Source organism: Orbicella faveolata, unplaced genomic scaffold (assembly GCF_042242905.1).
Source record: "Orbicella faveolata isolate gen_17 unplaced genomic scaffold, um_ofav_v1 contig_4, whole genome shotgun sequence".
Classification (NCBI taxonomy): Eukaryota; Metazoa; Cnidaria; class Anthozoa; order Scleractinia; family Merulinidae; genus Orbicella; species Orbicella faveolata.
Genome location: NW_028301569.1, coordinates 12,329,400 through 12,350,867, shown reverse-complemented (window position 1 = coordinate 12,350,867; position 21,468 = coordinate 12,329,400). Strand labels below are relative to the sequence as shown.

General features: G+C 37.4%; 2 protein-coding genes across 5 annotated transcripts; one reads left to right on the top strand and one right to left on the bottom strand.

Annotated features, from left to right (window-relative positions):
* Positions 1-28: 28 nt before the first annotated feature.
* LOC110044281 (glutathione S-transferase Mu 1-like) lies at positions 29-7,841 on the top strand. 2 transcript variants are annotated; one of them, XM_089275888.1, is made up of 10 exons: positions 29-165; positions 1,719-1,794; positions 3,145-3,209; positions 4,195-4,242; positions 4,669-4,702; positions 5,490-5,539; positions 5,752-5,805; positions 5,903-5,998; positions 6,552-6,662; positions 7,100-7,347. In XM_089275888.1, the coding sequence occupies exons 1-10, from the start codon at positions 130-132 to the stop codon at positions 7,202-7,204; spliced, it is 675 nt and encodes a 224-aa protein (XP_089132014.1). In that variant the 5' UTR covers positions 29-129; the 3' UTR covers positions 7,205-7,347. The 2 variants fall into 2 exon arrangements, with proteins under 2 accessions (XP_089132014.1, XP_089132013.1); XM_089275887.1 differs by lacking the exon at positions 29-165 and having other exon boundaries at positions 1,671-1,794; positions 7,100-7,841.
* On the bottom strand, positions 5,843-21,208 carry LOC110044286 (DALR anticodon-binding domain-containing protein 3-like). 3 transcript variants are annotated; one of them, XM_089275885.1, is made up of 15 exons: positions 20,977-21,208; positions 17,576-17,892; positions 16,573-16,949; positions 15,794-15,823; positions 15,299-15,357; positions 14,722-14,835; positions 13,874-13,956; positions 13,051-13,109; positions 12,050-12,132; positions 11,395-11,509; positions 11,047-11,105; positions 9,949-10,059; positions 9,442-9,510; positions 8,824-8,889; positions 5,843-7,765 (listed from the first exon to the last, which is right to left on the bottom strand). In XM_089275885.1, exons 1-15 carry the CDS (start codon positions 21,187-21,189, stop codon positions 7,712-7,714), a joined length of 1,809 nt encoding a protein of 602 aa, XP_089132011.1. In that variant the 5' UTR covers positions 21,190-21,208; the 3' UTR covers positions 5,843-7,711. The 3 variants fall into 3 exon arrangements, with proteins under 3 accessions (XP_089132011.1, XP_089132012.1, XP_089132010.1); XM_089275886.1 differs by lacking the exon at positions 9,949-10,059; XM_089275884.1 differs by lacking the exon at positions 5,843-7,765 and having other exon boundaries at positions 8,533-8,889.
* Positions 21,209-21,468: the final 260 nt, after the last annotated feature.

The window sequence follows — 21,468 nt, the reverse complement described above, 5'->3', positions numbered from 1 at the left end:
TCAAATAGCGTAAAAAACAAATACCGTGACCTGTGCCCTGCGGTGATGACGAAATGAACGACAGCTGAAAGAAGTGTCTTTGTGCGGGTGGATTGCAACAGTGTCATACGAACAAGATTTTCATCTCTAATGGCTCCAATTTTGGGCTACTGGAATGTGCGAGGGGTAAGAGGCTTCTAGAAAATTCATTTGTATTTGCCCTGTGGATTTACAAACACATTTAGTTGACAGAAATTTGTTAATTTTAGATATTTGTAATAATTGAAATTGAGGTCGCATGTCCTAAAGTATGAGCTCAATGTAGTTCATGTAATTTTCTCTGTATTCAGGTTTGCCCAATTTCAGTCTCGAAAAATGTAAATGAACCTCTTTAACAAACCTTTTTTCAAATAACCACTTAGTAAAACATTGCCATAGGTTTCTGCAGCGTGATTGTATTAAGAAGCACAAGCCAGATTTCTTAAGCTTGACTTACTCCCTTATCCGCCGCTGAGTATTCGAAGATGTCGTATGTTGCTAATTAGTTTCAAAAACACGCACATTCCAAATTCAATGTAACGCAAACCCGGGGTGGGGTACTCCTTTATTGGGCTATGTGGGTATGTGCGGCCCCAAGGGGTATAGTCTCCTCCGCAGCCGTTATTTTTGGGATGTCACGCAACGCTCCCCCAAAGAAAGGGGAGCGTTGCGTGACATCCCAAAAAACGGCTGCGGAGGAGACTACAAGGGGTATGGTTTTTCATCCGTTTTGATCATAAAGAGGGTATCGATTTTGGCCATTTTGGTCATCAATAGGGTATGGTTATTAGGGGTGGCGAATGGTAAATGCGAGACGAGACGGCGAGACAAGCGTTTTTCTTTTCTAGCACGAGACGTTTTAACTTTTAGATTGCGAGACTAAGACTTCAAAGTTTTAAGTGCGAGCGCGAGACGTTCAGACTCTTAAAATTCAAGCCCTAGATTTAGTTGAGAGCTAGACATGATGAGCTTGTACAGCTTTCTAGCCAGCTTCTTCAAACTGGCTGGAACTGGAAATTCGATTATAACACACTTCATTATGATATCCTAGGACAAAATAACTGTTTTTCTGGCACCAAAACGGATGTTTCGGTAGGTTTTGTAGCTTTTTGTGGCATTCAGACAATTTAGGAGAAGTTAGAATTAACTTTTTCTCGGAAATTTGTAAGTTGCTTCATTGAAATTCAATATCAAGTGACGAAAAGAAGTTATTAATAAAAACAGGTAAACAAACGAATCAGGACTTGGAGACCCTTAGCTTTGCAAAAAATTGAGACTCCGAGACAGTTTCGCATAAAAATCGAGACGGCGAGACGCACATAACTGCTTCAAAATGAGACTGTGAGACCCGTGAAGTTCGACTAAAATTTTGCGAGACCCAGAGTTTTTGAAGGACCATTAGCCACCCCTGCTGAGATTTAGGTCTTTACGGGAAAATCTCAGACCGAGACCTTGCCGTATTGACCGAGCGTACGACAAGATCGAGGTTTGAGATTTTCCCGTAAAGACCGAACGTTCCAGGTTAATAAGTTGTTTATTATATGGCTTTTTGTTTTGTTTATGCAAGCCCGCAATCGGCCCGTGTGCATTACGGGAGAATAATGCCCTTCAATTAGCCAATCAGAACGCGCGTTACAGTGTATATCGGCTACAAGAATATGCCATATAATAATGAGTCTTATTTTTGCTGTTTTTCGAAGCTTGCCCAACCCATTCGTTATCTGTTGGCTTACACTGAAACAGAGTGCGAATATTGCGATTACGTGACAGGGGACGGTAAGTCCTTCCTTTGAACAAAACCTGTTGTATTAAGTCAGAAAGAACTGTTATTGATTTATTAGTAGCAAGAGAACATAAGACTGGTTTTCACTAAAGCATAAGCATAAGCACAAGTGAAAACAGCCGCGACATAAACATAAGCATAAGCAGAAACATAAGAAGAACGAACTCACTTATTTGTCTTGTGCAGTTTTCAGTAGTAACGCAGCTGTTTTCATTTGTGCTTATGCTTATGCTTCTGCTTATGCTCTAGTGAAAACCAGCCTATAGACACATACATTCATAATCCTCTTTGAGCTTGGGTAGCACATAAGGCCTTTTAGGGTACGTTCCTTTGGGGTGATCTGGATCAGGATCAGTGATCCAAGATCACTTTGATCATAGTTCATCAAAGGAACCGATGAATCCGTGTTCCTTTGATGCACCATGCTCCGAGTGATCTTGGATCACTGATCCTAATCCAGATCACCCCAAAGGAACGCACCCTTAGTTGAACAATGAGTTTCAATGTTGCCTTCAGCTGCCTACATTTGGATCTGGCTCCAGGTCCAGCCAGTCTTTCAACAGCTGTGGCAACAAAAGAGCCGTTATTATTCCGCAAAAGAACGAACGAAACGAGCAGACCAAACAAACAAACAAACAAAAGAAAACACTGAGAAAACAACGAACTGAAGGAAACACGAACGGACAGACGGACGGACGCACAAGAGGAACTGCAAGAGATAGTTCAACTGGCCAATCACAACCGACGAAAAAAACACTCCAAGGTGATCGTTTCTCAACAAAAGGCCGAGGAGAGGAACGGGCCTTGAAATATCTTATCTCGCTTATTTTTTTGACCTCGCTTCTCCCTTTAACAAATTGACGTCCGTTTTTCATGTGTCCGTCCTGTTATTGATCGTGAATTTCGTCATAACATTGTCAAAGTAGCTGTGGATCCACGGGGCGATAGCCGAATGGATCCGCAGACTGCTTTGACAATATTATGACGGAATTCATCGTCAATAACAGGACAGACGCATTAAAAACTGACATTAATTTGTTTTTTACGATAACAAATTGTCAAATCGTCCGCTTTCGCCCGTTGACGCATCGCATAAATTATAAATTCATGTGTCTGTCCGCTTATTGACAATAAAATTAGCCAATGAGCGCTCGAGAATTTCTGCAGTTATCGTAAAATACTTTTTCGATCGTTTCTCCCTCCTTCCTTAACCGTTCCTCTCCCCTCCTACAAATATTCTTGACAAATTTTGACTGAGTTCTTTTTAAATCATCTTCGCTACAACGTAATAAATGTCACATTAAGTACCGAGCTGACAGAAATCTCATGTCAAAAATCTTTAGCTCCTGGGTACGACAAGAGCTGCTGGTTGTCCGTTAAAGAAACATTAGGTTTACCGTTCCCAAACGTAAGTACACTGACTTTCTTTCCTCTTTTTCAAAATATCTTTATGTTAATTTTCCCATTGCGTCAATTAAAAGGAAATATTAAACTGACTCTAAACTAAATTACCAGAATATATATAAAAAAAAGAATAGATTGTCATCAACTTCGATTATTCTCTAACCAGCAAAACTTAACGCATTCAGAACTAAGACGTGCAAACTTGGCCGGTTTGTCAGTGTCGCGGAGTTGTCATAGATCGTGAAGATGGCCAAATAGATCAATCACAACCATGAGGGTAACCTAGGATCAGAAGTTCTGTTTTCCATGGCGTCGGAAGGAAGGAAAAAAGAACATTTGATCTTAAGTACGCGGCCTCTTGCGGGCCCCAGTTGCTCGAACGCTGGATAACGTTATCCACCGGATAAATCGCTGTCCAGTGGATACGTGTTAGCTTAACAAACCACGCTATCCGCCCGCTGGATACTGATTTATCCGGTGGATAGTGTTATCCACCTTTCGAACAACGCGGGCCTGGTGGTGGTTCAAGTTCTTCTACAAAATTTTAGACCTGAAATGCGCGCAGCAGCCTCGAACACGGGGGAAGGGGGAGGAGAACTCAAATATAAAAAGACGGGTTTGTTCGCCGTGCCTTTTAGGCGTTAAAAATCGGTTTTGCTATCTCTTAGGGTGTGTAGCTTCAAAAGGTCCACGGTTGGAGCTTTTACGTTATCTTTTAGGGTGTTGAGCAGGAGATAATTTCTCGTTTTAGCATAGGCACCTCTAAGGGGGAAAAGAAATTTCAAGCCATGCCCACAAGGCAAGATCTTTGTACCTCTTAGGGCTTTTTTGTTTCAAAATTTCCGACGGGCACCCCGACCTTTTTATATGGGAGTCCCCCCGGGGGCTCGACTAACCGGGGCCTGGTGCGTTTATTTAAAGCACGATCTTCTGGTCCTGGGGTTATTACAATGGGGAGTGAGTTTATTTCGAGATCTTTTATTTTTCAGTTGCCTTACTTTATCGATGGAGATGTGAAACTGACACAGACCATGGCGGTAAATACATGGAAAGTAGCTAATAAAACTCTTACATGTATAATTTTCCAGAAAAATAAGACATCCATTCCCGTCAGAAACACATCCGCCGCAGTTTTTTTTTCTTTTTTTCTTTTTTTTTTTCTTTCTGTTTTTTTTTTTGCAACAATTCATGAATAAGAAGCCACCATGTACGTGTAAGTTATTATATATTAGAATATTGACTGACTGGAAAATCAAAGTTGCTTATGTGCATCACGGTCTTCTAATACTGCCAAAAATTACAACCAAGGGACCCTTGCGCTCTCTTCACTCGCCGTTAATTCCTCGAGCTCAAGTAATATCGACTTCCCAACTAAGCGATCACCTGGCACAAGTGTGGCTACATTATAGTACTGAAGAAATCTGTGAAATAGCAAACTTTACTGATATGTTTTGTCTTCTCAGATTATGCGACACATCGCACGCAAGCACGATCTGTGTAAGTTCATTACTTTGATTAATTTGGAATCTTACAGATAACTCCAAATCCAGACTTGGTTTATATCGCCATCCGTTGCATCAGAGTAACTTCCTTTTCTTTTCCATAGAGCCCCCAAGGGAGATTTTTTAAATAGTCGGGAAAGCATGCTAGTACTTGTTCCCTTTGCGAGTGTGCGGCAGCCGCGTGAAACCTTCACGCTCGAGACGAAGCCGTAGATATATTGAGATAGTGGAGGGCAGCATGGACGACTGCGAGGCAGGCTACTGATACTCAGATTCGTTTTCCTTCGTTCTCTTAACACCTGCATTCCGCGCAATGTGGAAATCCCCGCGAGTGTCTGCTTAGACGAAACTGAGCTTGCTGCCTCACAGCACTTAACTTGCTTTGCTTACGGATCAATTACCTAAAACAGGCTTGACGCGTAGAGGACAGTTACATAGTACTGCATAGCAGGCGTAGAAAAGGGAGGAGAGGAGAATTTGAGTGAAAATCGGCAAGTCCGATCGATCCAGGGGTGAATTGAAAGCGGCTGCTTAGCGTTTGCACCCAAATCCCCCTCTCTTTACTCCTGCCCCGCTAGCAAGTTTTCACATGAAAGGGGATAATTGAACTTTGAGTGACTTATAGTTTTTCAGTATATCTGCTGGTCTGTGTTACCCTCTATAAGTAGAGTTGAGTATTTTAAATATAATTATGGTTACCATCTTGATGTGCACAGAACTGAAAGAAGTAAAAAGTGTGTCGATTGGTAAAATGAAAAAATAATTTTCGATCCTCCTCTCAGGTGGAACCACAGAGGAGGAAATGATGAGAGCGGATGTCATTGAAGGCGAGGTATCACCTTATAGTTTCAGTTTGTTTGGCTTAATTGATCAAATTAATCTACTTTTGTGGGTCAGAAAGCCGGAAGACTGTATTATTACTACTTTTTTTATGTCGCGCTTTCGTAAGTCACATCTTAACCCCGCCCAACCCATTTTCTGCATAATTTATGTGCACCCATCCAAGCTGACCGACTATTTTTTGACTTCTTTCTCCCGCTACAGGCCACAGACTTCATCGCTAGATTCATGAAATTCACTTACTTCAGCCCAGACTTTGTGAGTGCAAGTTTTGTGGTTTACATCCAAAACAGCATTTTTTGACATCTTTATTTTAACTTTATTTAAACTTTATTTTAACTTTGTTTGTGATTAGGAAGGAGGTAGAGCTGATTATCTGAATTCTTGCAACAGCTTCCTTCGGCGTCATTCTGACTTCCTTGGTACTTATCCTTATTTCACTGGAGAACATGTAAGTATAAATCGTCTACGGTCATTAACCCAATCAAAAGCGTCCAACTTTGTCAATTTTAGTGTATCACAGATCTCTCTCCAAAGAAGTGACCGTCGCCGCTCCGACAACTTTGCTTCCCTTGAGGTGCATGATGTACGAATGTGTTTTAAATGAAAAATCTCTCAGTACTCATTCAATTAAAAGCAATAGCCAAGCAAAATAGGAGGGGTGAGGAAACAAGCGAGAAGAGGGGAGGGCTAGGGTGAGGCTTTCGTCATATGTTGTACAACAAAAATGAATGTAGAGCTTAGCTATAGCCAGCTGGTTCTCGGGCATGCCACTTAAACTGATATAAACAAATCGTTCAATTAAATGTAAATCTAACGTTTTTTTTTTTTTTTATAAGCATGACTGAGAGGCTGAACTAGAGTCTACCGAGAAAACAACTCCAGATTAGTGGTCAGAGCGGGACTTGACCCTGCGAACTCAAAAGAGCCTTTTACAGAATATTCTTCGACACTGATATCTGTACAAAAAACATTTAATGAAGGTTGCTTTCGTTGTTTCACAGCTAAGTTTCGCCGACTTTATGATGTATGAATTCTTGGATCAATTGCGAACCTTTGAACCTTTAACTCTTGACCCTTTTCAAAACATAAAGGACTTCATGGCAAGAATTGAGGTAAGCAAGATGAACTCGCAACAGTTGATAAGTGAAATCTTGTAACAAGAAAACATGGTTCCAAAATCCTGTTTTTCGATTGCAAGAAAAACTTACACAAATATGGTGCAAGGACAATGATTGGTTGGTTTATAACCTGTACCGGGCGTTGAGTAATACCCGGAGCAGCACGAAAACAGCGGAAAAAAAACCCGGGGGGGTATTACTCATGTATTCTCTCACCGTTTATCACACTACTTCCCAACTAATCAGAAAAATGTATTTGGCGCTTTGGCAGCCAAGGTGTGCACAACATATTATCCCTGTGTGTGAGATCTACACATTTCTACGTCTTATTGAAAATTATCACAGTCTAGCACTTTTGGGGATGTCGTGTAATGTTTAACTGTTCTTTGTCTCGCATAGGAAATAAAATAGTTTTTTTTATCTAATTTCAGGAAATCCCCGCTATCAAAACATTCCTTGATTCGGAGTACTTTCGTAATCAACCAATCAGTAATAAGATGGCTCACTGGGGAACCAAGCCTCCTCCACGTCACTGATATGAATGACGTCACCCCAAGCAAGCAATATATGTAAACGTCATCCCACAACACATCCAATCTGACAAAAACTATGGCTGAGAAAGAGTCTTCAATATCAGAGCTAATGTCCTATTACAATAAAGACATCTTTTCCTGTTTGATTTATGTGTGAAATTTAATGGAAATAGGCCATTTAACAGTTGTGTGCTTAGTTACCTGGCCTATCAATGCAAGCGAGGCTGGAGCTGACCTTGCTTTGATACAGACCTCTCTGCTTTTCTCATTTAAATGTCAACTAGTTAGCATAAGAACAACTTGATTTACACAACAAAAACAGTGAGGTCTGTATCAAAACAAGGTCACCTGCAGCTTTGCTGCCATTCAAAGGCCAGGTCACTGAACAGACAACTGTAAAATGGTCTATTAAACCCTTTTATTGTTTTAACTTCATCTCAGGTTTCAGTATACGCTTTTTAAAAACAATTTACAGTAAATGACAACACAGCACTCTGTGTAACTCTTACTTTACATCTGCGTCAGAGAACTGACATTCAAGAGGTTTAGACTGTTCAGAAATATCTGCAATAAAAAATATCTGCAATCAGAACACTTAATTTAGTCTGTGAATTAAACAAACAGTTAAATACTTGTCTCATACTTTGTCTGCCTCATTTCTAAAGTGTTTGTAGGTAGTTCAGAGGCTTCTATGGCACAGAGGGTAGCCTTTCTGGTAACATGAAACCACTGGCCAGGGAAAATTGGAAAGTCCTGAGATACATTAGAATGCTCAAGATTGTTTGAAATCCCAGGCTTTCTCTAACTACCTGTCTTTTTCTGTATTCATTTATGCTAAAAGAGAGAGAGAAAAAAAGATGCATCTCAGCTACAAACAAAGAAACCCAATTTCTTGGCATTATCAGCTAACTTTGTCACAGAATTTGGAGAAGCCCTGAAATAAACTGAAAAAGTCCGCAGCAGTTTGAAATAGACCATTTTACAGTTGTCTACCTAGTGACTTGGCCTTTGAATGGCAGCAATGCTGGAGGTGACCTTGTTTTGATACAGACCTTACTGCTTTTGTTGTGTAAATCAAGTTATTCTTATGCTAACTAGCTGACATTTAAATGAGAAAAGCAGAGAGATCTGCATCAAAGCAAGGTCACCTCCAGCCTCGCTTGCATCCATGGCCAGGTAACTAAGCACACAACTGTAAAATGGCCTATTCCTGACTTTGTATAACAACTTGTAACTATGTTTCTGTACTTCTCAACTACAGATCCATCCAACCACAAGGAAATTGTAGCCATGTAATAAACATTTAACTTCTCCTTACAGTAATCGACACATTGTCAAGCAAATATTTATTTATTTATTTATTTATGGATTCACACAAGTTCAGGTGCTTAACAATAGGACACAAGTCCCCTACTTGGTTAATACACCCACACCCAACCCCCTAAAAAATATCCCGAAAAAACCCTTCCCTGACCCGTCTAAACTACAAATCAAATAATCTAAATAACACGAATACAATCTAAAAAAGTCATCTGAGTAGCTTTGGGAAATTAACATCAAAATTAAATAAGGCAATCAGTAGGGATAACAAATTTAACAGCCTGGCACTGAAAGCTGCTGACCTGTTGAAGAGTTTTCATTAGATAAAGTTTTGCAAACATTGTGGGGAAAAGATGTTGCTTTGACTCCTTGAAATTTATGAAAGAAAATACAAATACCAAGTAAGTGTTAGTGAGTTGATTCTTGGAGAATCAAGAACATGTAGTTCATTCTGCAGATAGTGGTTACAAATAACCTTATTGAAAAAAAAATAAAGAAAAGACACAACACTGTTTCAAAAACATTGACATGGGAGCAAAGGAAAAGCAATGCCACTCGTTTGCATCTGATACAGGGCTCTCCCTCTCCAGGTGATGGAGAAACTTGACAAGCGCTTGTAAAGTACAATGTAGTAGCCTGAGTAGCTGGCATCATTTTACATCAGAGTGCTTTGTTTTGCCAGCAGAGCCAGGAGAGGGAGTGACAAAGTTTCAAGGGAAATCTACCCAGGGAAGGGATGGGGTAACACCAGAAGAGAATTCAAGCTCAGGAAAAGTATTTGTCAAAACTGTCCTTAATTTTTGTTAGTTTCTTTCACAGTCCGAAGGTATTACTGGTGCCTAACTTGTACACTTCCACTGCAAGTCAAATTAGAGCAGGAATGATATCAATATAGTCTTACAGTCAATTAAATTACTCACTCCAAGAATGTGCACTCGTCCATAATATGCACTAAATTTGTGACTCAAGTTGAACAGGAAACAACAGATCTAAAAGAGGTTGAACACAAAACAGTAAATTACAGATAAAAATGACAATGCAGATATCAACCAAAAGATTGTAGAGAAACATAATATTATTTGTTAAACAATGGTTCTGTCAAAATTGTTCACAGCATAATAGATGCATGTGCTTGTGTTTACATGTACGTTCCCATAACAAATGAACAAGCAGAAGTTTGTTCTGACAGGTTACATACTTTGGCTGAATATGGTTATAGCTTTCCAAATTATGTTACCACCAGGGCTAATTTGTATCACCTTCACGTTCACCTGTGAAACAGGTTTAGTTACTGTGAATGAGGTACAATGTATAACTGGAGCTGCCATTATGTCTTACAGTTGGTTATTTAACACTTGAAGGTGAAAAGAAGACAATTATTGTTTTTCTGCACCAATTGACTAACATGAACAGTGATGTTAATTGACCTTATTTGTGTGGATGGTGACATTTTGTGACTTGGCTATGGTTGCTGGCACAGCATCCCTTACAATGGATGGAAAAGCCACAATATAGTTTAATGTTAACTCCCATTCTGCCTGTTGACAAGGATAGAGACAAGTGAACATTGGACTAGTAAGAGACTTTATAGTTTGTCATTCAAATGTACCTCAGTCTTTTCCATTGCTTAATAATCCATCATTACTCAGGGCTTCTTGGCTTAATGTAAGTTACAGTATAGACCCTATTCAAAAATGGCTGCCAATGAAAAATTAACTAGCCCAACTAACCTCATTTTTGAGTTGATAATTCAATAGAATTTTTACTCTCAAACTAGGTTTGTTGGGCTAATTTAAATGCATACAAAAGAATGTTAAATTGGCATCCATTTATGAATAGGGTCTATTGGCCTTTATCTTACTGGTCTATTAACTTGACTTATGGTTTTCTTCAATTTGACAGTAATTTGAACATCACCCAAAACAACTAACAGATCTTTAGCATCTTAAGTTTCCCTTTATCAGATCTGGCTTTTGCTCAATATTGATCTTTGACAATAAATAGTGGGACTTCTGCTAATTAATAAAAACCTTTCTCTAACTGTTTCTTTTGAGGCAAATCAAATCAAATCAAATTTATTTATTTATTTATTAAACTCAGCTCAGTTACATGTAACTTTTGTACATAGATTACACTATAAACAGATCATCACATCAAAAATAAAGAATAAAAATAACAATAACTTAATAGTGAGTGAGTTAGGATCATCTAAATAGCAAAGATAAGAGTGGATACTCCTAATAGAATACAGTTACACAAAGTGTAAAAGGAAGTTCTTGAAGATAAAAAGTACTTCTTCATGTGCTAGGCTTTAATTAATAAGTATAATTGTCAAGCATAGAGTTCTTAAGGGTTTTATAAAGATTGAAAGAGAATTTGACCTGATAACATTTATTGGCAGGGAATTCCAAAGGTGAGAACCAGAACATTTTAGGGAGTGTAATTCATATATGATGGTGTCCACTTAATTAACATAGAGGTTTCCACCACATGATTGCATGTATTTCTCATCAAACAAAACTCACTTGATCATGCAAGAGATTAAAATCCACATCATTTACAGGTGGGAGGGCTGGATAAATACCTGTATAACAAAAAAACTGTTTATTTATTTGTTAATAGAAGATAAAGGTGTGGTACATGTAGGGCTTGTGGACTAGAGGTTTCTTAAAGTGGGTTTCACCCTCGTCCATTTAACCGAGACACATGAATACTGAAGTTGTTGTTGTTGAAAGTTTGAGAAATGCATATTGGCTCAAACTCACTTAGATTTACATCTGTTAGGTAAAAGGACTGAGTATATTGCAATGAAACAGGTATTTTTAGGCTTTGAAACTGAATCACTATAATTTTATAGGAAGTGTTTATCTCACCTTTGTGGACATTTTCCTCAAAGTTTTGAAAAAGTTTAGAAAGTCTTGCACAATTGTACAAGACAAAGGCAGCCTGCCTGAATTCTCTTGAAGTTTCACACAAGTCAATTTTCACCTAGAAATGCAAGATTGCAGGAAAATTCAATTAACTTTTTTTTCTCAATCAATTGACACTGAGTGACATGTGTGAAATAAGAAACATAAGAATTGCAATGGTCTGAAAACTGTTACATAAATAATAGAGATTATATTAACTGATTTTGACAAAAATCTGCACTTATTAAAGGCATCAAAATTTGCTTATCTTATTAACTCATGTAAACATTTGATGTCAGTTCTCAGGGTTTGTTGGTTTGTTAGTACTGAGATATAAAGGATCCAATATTCTTAGTTGAAGATTTATTTTTTACTCTTGTCATGTATTTCACAGTGCATGCATCACACTGAAAAAATAAATTTTATATTAATTTGTTATGCAAAATAATACAAATTTTATTATTTTGAAAATTTAAAGACTCTTATAAAGCTTCATGAAGTTGTAGAATCTCCATGGTAACAATATTTAATATGATCTCTTTTCTACAGGATTAGGAAGTTTATACTCACTGGTTACATTCTCAATGTTCATTACAAGCTGCAACCCCATGATACTCACTTCACTGTTAGGAGCTGCAGAGAGAATTTCTAGTTTGATAACAGCTATTGCCATTTCCCTGATTGATATGTCCCAGCCACGACCTGGGAATAGATAATGGAAAACAGATACACCATGTGTAATATTTCTTCCAGTGCTTGTACATGTACACTATGAATCTATCTGATGTCATTAAAAGGTTGGCACACATACCGTAAATCCTCAAATTAGCGCCCCCCTCAAATAAGCGCCCCCTTCGAATAAGCGCCCCTCCAATTGGCCAAAATTTAAATTAAGCGCCCCCCTCCCCCCCATTTTGTGGATGAGTAATGAGACAGCAAAGGATATTGTTCATTGCTTCAGTTTGTGACCACGTGAATTTCTAACCATGCCACGATTTAAACTTTAGGATCAGCTTTTTGTGTCGCTAAACAACTTATGTTGTTGTTTATGTCCAGATGATGTATTAAAAAATGATCATGTCAGGCTACGATTTGGGAAAAACTAAATAAGTGCACACCCTTGATTAATTGCCCCCCTCGAATAAGCACCCCACATCTTCTCCTAAATTTGAAATAAGCACCCCCGGCGCTAATTCAAGGATTTATGGTAAGGGGACAAGTCTCCAAGAAATAATAAAATTAAATAAATACTATATTTAGAGAGAAGCCACATCAGCCTTAGCTGGTTTTCATGCAGGTCCGCTATCCTGGGTTTTGTGGAGGGAGGAAAACCAGAAAAGTTAGAGAACCCGGAGGAAAACCCTCGGAATAAGGCGAGAACCAACAACAAACTCAATCCACATGTGGCACCAAGCCGAAATTGAACCCAGGCCACATTGGTGGGAGGTGAGTGCTCTCACCACTGCGCCAAACAGTTCACACAAAAGGTTTCGAGAGACAAGCCCACGGTATTTGTAAGCTTATGAGAAATTTCCTACAGTCTGTTTATGTAAGTAAAAGCAATAACATCTACATGGGTTTGAGTGTGACATATCAATCAACTTTGATTTAATTTCATACCTTCTACTTTATCTCCATATTTCAGAATGTAAGATTCTCTGAGCTGTTTTTTACGTACGCTATCAAAAAATATAAATAAGCAACCATTGTAACTTTCAACTGTACCATAAAATCCCAATTTAAAGTCCTGGGCTTATATAACTTCATAAGGGGTTTTGGGTGGGCTTATAAACAGGGGGGCTTGGAAAACGAGATAAAACGTATCAGAGAAATGAATTAAAGCTAACATACCATTATATTTAAAGCTATTACCTTATTACCCTATTATTACCCTATCTGCCTCTAACTTTCAATTAAACATTTTAATCTTTGTAAAGAAATGCAAAGGGAATGCACTTATACATTAGACGGGCTTATATCCGGCGGAACTTATATCCAGAATAATACCTTTGTTAGCAAATAGACGGGCTTTTATTCGGGGAAGGGGGGCTTTAACATGGGATTTTACGATATGTGAGTTAAATTATGGTTGGCTGCTCAATAGGGGTAAGGAGAATAGAACCCCTCATCGGGATGACCAAAAGGTGGCCATGGCCACCTACACTGTAATAGCAGTGGCTTGTTAATAGGTTTTTTTACAGTATTTTACAGACAATTTTGTGACTTCAGTAACTGGCTGCTTAATAAGGGGTGACCGCTTAATAGAGATTCAACTGTATCATTAAATGGAAATTGTCCTGATGTGTTAAAATCATCCCAGCTACATGTAGTTTTAAGAGACTTTTATAAATCAAGCTGTAAGCTTAGGAGAATTCACATTTTCAAACTGGAGTCCAATTATATCATGCTATGATGCTATGCTAAAGAAATAAACCCTCTGCACCTTAGAAGATCCATGGCATCAAGATGTTCTTGGATTTTTTCTGTGCCATTATACACTGATACCAAACCATGTGTCAGGTAAAACTGTATGTCAACAAACAAAATAGCCAATGTTAGTTAGAAAACAAATGCCAGAATTTTTCATTGAAAGTAAGTACTGCTTGAGAAGAAAATTTGTGCGGTTTTTTCTGCAAAAGTAGTTACTAAGCAAACCATGCGTGCTTGTGCCTGTTTTAGATTACATAGTTAGGATCCAAAAATCTTTCAGTGTCACAGCAAATATTTACCAAAAATAACAATGATATACTGTAAGTTCAAAATGATGTTACTAGACATGATAACCACTCAGTATTTATTTTTCATTTGTAGTTAAGACCAGGCAGATTATACATGTATGAATCAATCAATCAGTCAACCTTTAATTTAAATTGATAGTTTTCAAAACTACAAAGCTCGTGGGATTGTTTAACAAAGGATCTAATGCGCTAATGGACTCATAAACAGACAACCAGTAAAATTTGTAAGTAGTTTCAGTAGTGCTTTGTCGTGTGTTGATAGAAAAAACCCAGTAAATTTAGCTAGGTAAGTTAAAAACACTTAACATTGCACTGTTCCCAGTAAGTTACCTTACAGTTAAGAACTACAAATACAACATTAGTTTGCGTAGTACAAGTCCAACAGCCAGAGCACAGTCTATCACTTCCTCCCATTTTATCAGTGTTGGCTTTGTATCTGTTTTTTCATGAAACGTTTCCTTGTATAAGAGACACCTTTGAATCGTCATTTGAGATACCCTTAAAACCCCAATCTACACACTTCTATAACACAATTTGGTATGTGTGCACATGCCTGTTTCCTAGTCAGCAGACTTGTAGATATCATAAGCCACACATTGCTGATTTGCTGTTGAATAAATTTTCTTCTACAGCTTGTAACATGGAGCACCATATCTGCATTTGCTGCCTGATAACATGGAAATAACGGTGGGACAGTTAAGTAATGTCATAGTACAACAATAGACCTGCTAACATTTCTGGAGCCACAGCTTTGAAATGTTTATTCTGGAGATCCAAAACATTTTCAAGGATACTTCAAAGATTTCCTCAGATATCTTTGTCTTAGTTCCAGGATATGTTTTGCAAAACATAACAACATTGCCAGCTTGAAATTAGGGAATTGAGGAAAGTGTACTATCCTTTACTTGTATTGGCTTGAGTTTCCATATTATTAATTTTTTACAAAAGTGTGCCATTAAGGCTGTAATAGTTCCAAAAACTTCAGTTAGGCATGAGACATTGATTACTAGGCATGAGAAGTCTTAAGATCAAAGTTTTTAACCCGAATACATGAGACTGATGAGACAGGTAGACAATAAATTAAAAAATATGTCTTGATCCCATTCCCAACAAATGTGAAACTACCTTACATTTTCTCCAGCTAAATCCAGCTTTGCCACATCTTTAAGAAGTGAAGTTGACAGGGTAACTAGAAAAAATGTGGGCCATTGAAAATTAAATAGTTGGCATTGTTGGCAAAATCTTTTGAGAAAGTTTTACGGCACAAGCAGTTAAATGCAGTTCATGGAGTGAGCATGCAAACCTCGGAAACAGTTTGTTGTTGTACCTAATTATGTTACAATCCTGTCAAATTATATGTTTGGCACCTACAGCTCTAGATCAGGTGAGATCCTTGAATGTTTTATTGTGTCAAGTGTGGCGAACGACTGTCTAGTCTTATCACAGTATGACCTGCATCATGGCATCTTTCTATTGGTTACACATCAAAGTGAACTCACACAGAACAGGGACATTAACAAAGATTTGACCATAACACACTGTAATGAGCAGCTGGTTTCCCAGTACTACAAATAAAATGTTTACAGTACTTTACTCTTGATTGTGACAAGAAAGAAATTCCATACCTTTTGATCGACTCCCAACAGCTGTCAAACCTCAGAAAAAGAAAAAAAATCCAACTAGCAAATCGGCATATAATTTCAGGAAAAAGATTAACATGCTATTCACAGGATTTGTGAGCTAATATTGCATGTTTATCACGTGCTTACAATATAATACATTTTATTGATTCTCCCAAATGGGTTTTTCAGAATTTATTTACATGAAGTAAAAAGGAAATACAATGTAAGATAAATTCAAAATGTCTAATAACATTCATATTAAAAACATGTGATGGATGACTTATAAAACTTTAAACTTGAGTAAACCTATTAGATTATCACTACATCCTACTTAAATCTACATGCATCTTACTTGCCACATTTCACTTCCCGCACTCTTCTTGAAATGCAGAACTGAGTGCAAGTTCTTAGTTGCAACAGAAAGATTATTCCAAGTTTTAAGTGCCCTACACTGTATAATGGAAGCCATGTTGCACTGCCGATGTCCTACACATAGGTAAACTGAGATGGTCTTTATTTCTGGTGTTATATGAATGAGTTTCAGAGCGTTTGAAGAGGGTAGTAGATAAAGAGGTTGGGGCTCAAAAATATATTTATAAATCATAGTAACGTCACGTACGTTCAGAAGTTCTTCAATGGTGAGCCATCCAAGATCGTTTTGAATGGATGAAATATGATCCTTTACAACCCTTGATAATTCTAGACATATTCAAAGGTAATATATTTTAAGAACAAAACTAAAATCACATGCTACTGGATTGTATTATGAATGTGTTCCTCACCTTCAAACTGTGTATTATCTTTAAGAAACTCCTCCGCATCCAAAATAATTCCATCAACATTCAAATCAGAGTCTTGACAGCTGCAATTATCTTCACAATTACAATTCGGTACATTGTTTGCAACTTGATCTCTAGTCACAATATTTATTGAGACTGCTGACTCATGACTTTGTTTCGCATATTTGCAGCTTTTTAAGAGTTTGTGAAGTTCTTTAGCATTTTCATCAAGTTCTTTATCTGTCCACATATTGGTTTTAGTTGGAGTGCAACATGATGTAGAAAAGAGATGACATGTTTCTTGCATATTTTGATTGTTTCTGAGTTCAAATTCATGTGCAGTTTGGTCTGTGCTGCCTGGAATTGATTTCACCTCAGCCCTACAAACCAAATTAGAGAATGCTTCAAATTTATAAACATCTGCACCCTTTGACAAGGATACAATGTAAGTAATCTGTTACAAAACAAATGAACTGTTGGGAAAATATATCACTGATGAGTGGAAGAATCAGCAATATATCCTATTTTAAAACACAGTCATGGATAACTGTCTTGTATTCAGATTCTAACCGATTACTCAGAGAGAGAAAGAGAAAGAGTATCTAAAATTATTCCTAAATAAATATTTCTGTGTTTCAGTATAAATACTGCCTTTCACATTATTAACTGGTCAATGTACTTTTACCAAGCAATTTTACGGTAAGTTATTTACTAATACCAGGTCTGGGTCAAGAGGTAAAAATTGGGCATATGGATAGTCAGCTGTATCTATTTAACAAAAGAGAACAGATAATTGATATCCTAAAAGTAACTGAGCAAAAAGGGTTTTATGGATGATCAATTTGTCTAATGTCCACCCTCAGATTTAATCCCTGTTATATCATTAATGTACATTGCACTACACAATTATACTGAGTACAGAAATAAGCTGAAATGAAGACCCACTGTAAATATAATGTTTATAATAAATTAGCACATGACAAGTAGTTATTAAAACTCAACATACCTATTAGCATTTAGAAGCTGCTTGGTGTGTTCACAAATAAGGGCTGTTCTTAGATGATCAAGACTTAAATGATCTTGATCCTTATCAAGTGAACATAATAACACAGAAGGATTCAATAGCACACCCTGAGAGTTTTGTCCAATTGATTTTCCATACTGGTCTGCTTTACTTATAACATTGTGAAGTGCAGCTCTGGTAACATCAGTCTTTTTTAGAGTCAGTAGAAGATGACCTCCACTCGTCAATTGACAGTGTTGTACAAACTGAATTGTTGATATATGCTCAATGATCTCCTGACAGAGTCTTTCAAATTCAGCCTAAAAATGCCAAGCATATAACCTAGAACCTTTAAACTAATACTGACTGAACAATATAATATATTATGAAATTGTAAAAACTCAATATTTCTATCCCTTTAGGCCACTGACAAACAAGTAGCTCTTGCAAGGAGGTTATTCTGCTCCCAGTCCTTAATATAAGACTAAAAAGTTTGTGTTGTCCGATTATATAGTTGGCGTACTGATCTAATTTAGGCACAATGTTCCTGTTTATGTTTAATAAGCACTTACTATTAAATTTTATCATAGATCCTAATAAACTGCTTTATTTTATGTTTTAATAACATATTGATACTTTTTTGATACAATTATCAATGGCAATCAGTGTTTCAGCCAGAAAATTTAACTTGAGGACCAAAGTGGCCCCTGAAGATCTTTTTTAGGGGTCAATTTTTTAGGAAAGGGGCCACTAAATTGAAAGCTACAGAAGGAAAAAATGCATCAGGGTACCAAGGAAAATAAAGCAGTTTATTAGGATCTATGACAAAATTTAATAGTAAGTGCTTTTTGAAGGGTTTCTACTCAATAAAGTTTCTTTTGAATCAGATACTAGTATGAAGGATTCGTGCATTACAAGAGAACAATTCTTAGGCATACATGACGTAGTCAATGATCAAGGGCTTGCAATGCACTATAGGGCGATTTCACACACGGTCAGCCATTTGAAAATGTTCCGATATGAGAGAATCAACACAGCAAAGCAAAAGGACGGTTTGACTTCTTTTCTTATGCTGAATGTTTTAGAAGCAAAGATCTTTCAATATGATTTTTCTAGAAGGACATAATGTGTGACAAAATAACCGTTACTGATCGTCAACACAGAGAAATGTAGTCGCCATTATGCCGTAATATGGCGACTAAACCAGAATTTTTGGTCGCCAAGGATGAACTGCTTGTTACATTGGCGATCATATAGATCACAATTTCGAGCCCTGGGATGGCTTTTAAAATATTATGCCTGTGTTAAGCCTGCAGTCTTGTAAAAGGAAAGGGCCAAATTGGCCCTTTTTTCATTTTTCTGGGGGCCATCTCTGATTGTAACGCGGGATTCCCGCAATAGCGCACTCTGGAAGAAACACTGGGCAATTCAGTTTGAGTCTCAAGCAATGCACAAATCAAAATTTACTCTCTATAAAAAAGATCATCTATTGATGTGATGCCCCCTTAGAAACAACCTGATTTTTAGTTACCCTACTTAAGGGTAAGCCCCCATAATTTTAGAGAAAATTGCCCTTATATCCCATTAGTGCTGCAACGATACACCAATGCACCGGTGAATCGCAATATTTTTTGTAACAATACAAATATCAATATTATGACAAGATATCACAATATTATAATATTGTGATTCTTCATGTATTAAAAATTCAACATTCAGAAATAACTGTCTTTTATGACTCTTTACCCAAGTCCAAGCCCTTTCAGGCTTATTTATAAAACAAAGAGACCCAGGAAAGGGAAAAAAGCTTCCATCTTTGCTTTGTATTGCTTTGCATTCTTCTGGTCATATATCTGTCAAGATGGCAACACAAGAGCAGGTACAGTTCTAATTAATTGTCAGCTGACACGGTCTTGTGCGCCCACGGACAAAACACATTGGTTTGTCCGTTCTTTGCAGCTCTTCTTCACCTGTCAGTCGTATGTAATGATGTATCGTATCATGTATCATATTGTGACAGTTGTATTGAGATGTGTATTGTATTGTGAGAAATTGTATTGTTGCAGCCCTATATCCCATATCCGCTATCCCATACTCCAACTCCCATTTAGAAAACAGCCCTAGGAAAATACACTTGTCGATTGGTTAAAAATCTTGTTTCTATTTAACAAATTGACATCAGTTTTTATGCGTCTGTCCTCTTATTGGTGATAAATTACATCATAACATTGTCAAAGTAGCTGTGGAACCATGAGCCACAGGCGAATGCTTCCGCAGTAAACTTTGACAATGTTATGATGAAATTTATCATCAATATGAGGACAGATGCATAGAAAACTGACGTCAATTTGTTTTTTACAATAACAAGACCCCAAAATGGTCAAATGCTGGGAATGAGGGGAAAAGACACCATAAACTTGCCGTAAACAAAGATAAGTGAATGACACGAACATTGTCAATAGCTTTTCTCGCTTTTTGATTGGCTACTTAAAAAAGTCCATAAAATCTCATTGGTTAAAAAGTTGACAGTTTGACAACTGAAAGTTGAACTTGAAAGCTGGCATAAATTAAAATTTTATCTGTCTGTACTCTTATTGATGATAGAAATGAGCCAATCAGTGTGCAAGAAATTAGACAGTTATTGAAAAAACTTGACAGAAACACAGAACAAGCATGAGCTGTTGACGTAATGATGGCGAAAGCAAAGAGAATTTAAATTTTGATGACCAAAGTAAACAAGTTGCTTTCCTTTTTTTATCGTGGTGTTTTCTAAAAGAAATAGAAAACATGTTCTCTGTGTTTCTATGGAGTTATAGAAACACTCATAAAAGCTTGCGAGAATTCGAAAAAGCTGTGGAAACACTCACCTCCTACAGCATTTCTCATTCTCCCAAACTTTCAAGAGTGTTTCCATTAAGCAATTAGATTATGAAAATTGGGGAATATCCTTGGATATTCCTCAGTTTTAGCTGGGCAATATTCAGTCATTTGACGCGTTTAGACCAATCGCGCGTGAGTGAAAACATTTAATGGATTATAACAGCTCATAACCCATGATGGCTAAGCCAATGAATTTAACTCTCAAATTGCATTATCCAATGATCAAGTTTTTAATAATGTCGAATATACACGGCTTTCCTGTATTCTGATTGGCTGTATTTTCTATGGCATGGTTTAAGTAAATAAATGGCTTCACTCAAACAAGGCCAACTGAATAAAAACATTTTGTCTGAGCTGTGGTCCCACTTTTCAGCTTATCAAAAGAATGTATCAAATTATTAATAACTGGTTATTGACTTATTCCGCAGCTGATATCCTCCGCTTCTTCTAAAGAGCAATATGAAAAGCTGATAAACCTTTACAAGTAAGCTTACATGTAAGACTTAAGGAGTTAAGCCTTTTACCTTGTTGTCGTTCATAACATCGCCGAGACAGGTTCGTACAAAGGCAGGAATGATTAAATCTCCATTTAAAAGTTTCTTATTGAACTTTAAAGAAAACGAATCCAGTTTTCTTTGATCTAGCCAACTGACTGTTCTCAGAGCTTCACAGAACAAACGTTTTAAGTAAGGGAATAGATCACCATCGTAAACAGTTCTCACGCTCACGTCCGCCATATTGCCAAAAATGCCACCTCTCCTTGTATAGAAAGTGAAAGAGACTGGGACAAAAGTGCCGCGTGCGTGTAACGCGCGTGTATGCAAACGTCTCGTCCTGTCTTCCGTCTATACGGAAATTTAACTGCTTGTCGTTATATCAACCTCGTGCGCCGACTGTCAATTTAGGCTATCAAACATGGTACTAGAGACCTTTATTGGTAAGGTTTTCATTAAAGAAACAAAGTTTAAAATCAATTGATTTTTCGAGAAATATTTGCTGTAAAATGAACGGTCACT

Excerpts from the sequence above, each read along its gene's own strand:
- LOC110044281 (XM_089275887.1), top strand. The coding sequence starts at position 1,677 with ATGCCATATAATAATGAGTCTTATTTTTGCTGTTTTTCGAAGCTTGCC. Across the intron at positions 4,243-4,668 it reads AACTGACACAGACCATGGCG|ATTATGCGACACATCGCACG; the intron begins GTAAATACATGG and ends TTGTCTTCTCAG. Across the intron at positions 4,703-5,489 it reads CGCACGCAAGCACGATCTGT|GTGGAACCACAGAGGAGGAA; the intron begins GTAAGTTCATTA and ends TCCTCCTCTCAG.
- LOC110044286 (XM_089275884.1), bottom strand. The coding sequence starts at position 21,189 with ATGGCGGACGTGAGCGTGAGAACTGTTTACGATGGTGATCTATTCCCT. Across the intron at positions 16,950-17,575 it reads CAGCTTCTAAATGCTAATAG|GGCTGAGGTGAAATCAATTC; the intron begins GTATGTTGAGTT and ends TTTGGTTTGTAG. Across the intron at positions 11,106-11,394 it reads TGAGGAAAATGTCCACAAAG|GTATTTATCCAGCCCTCCCA; the intron begins GTGAGATAAACA and ends TTTGTTATACAG.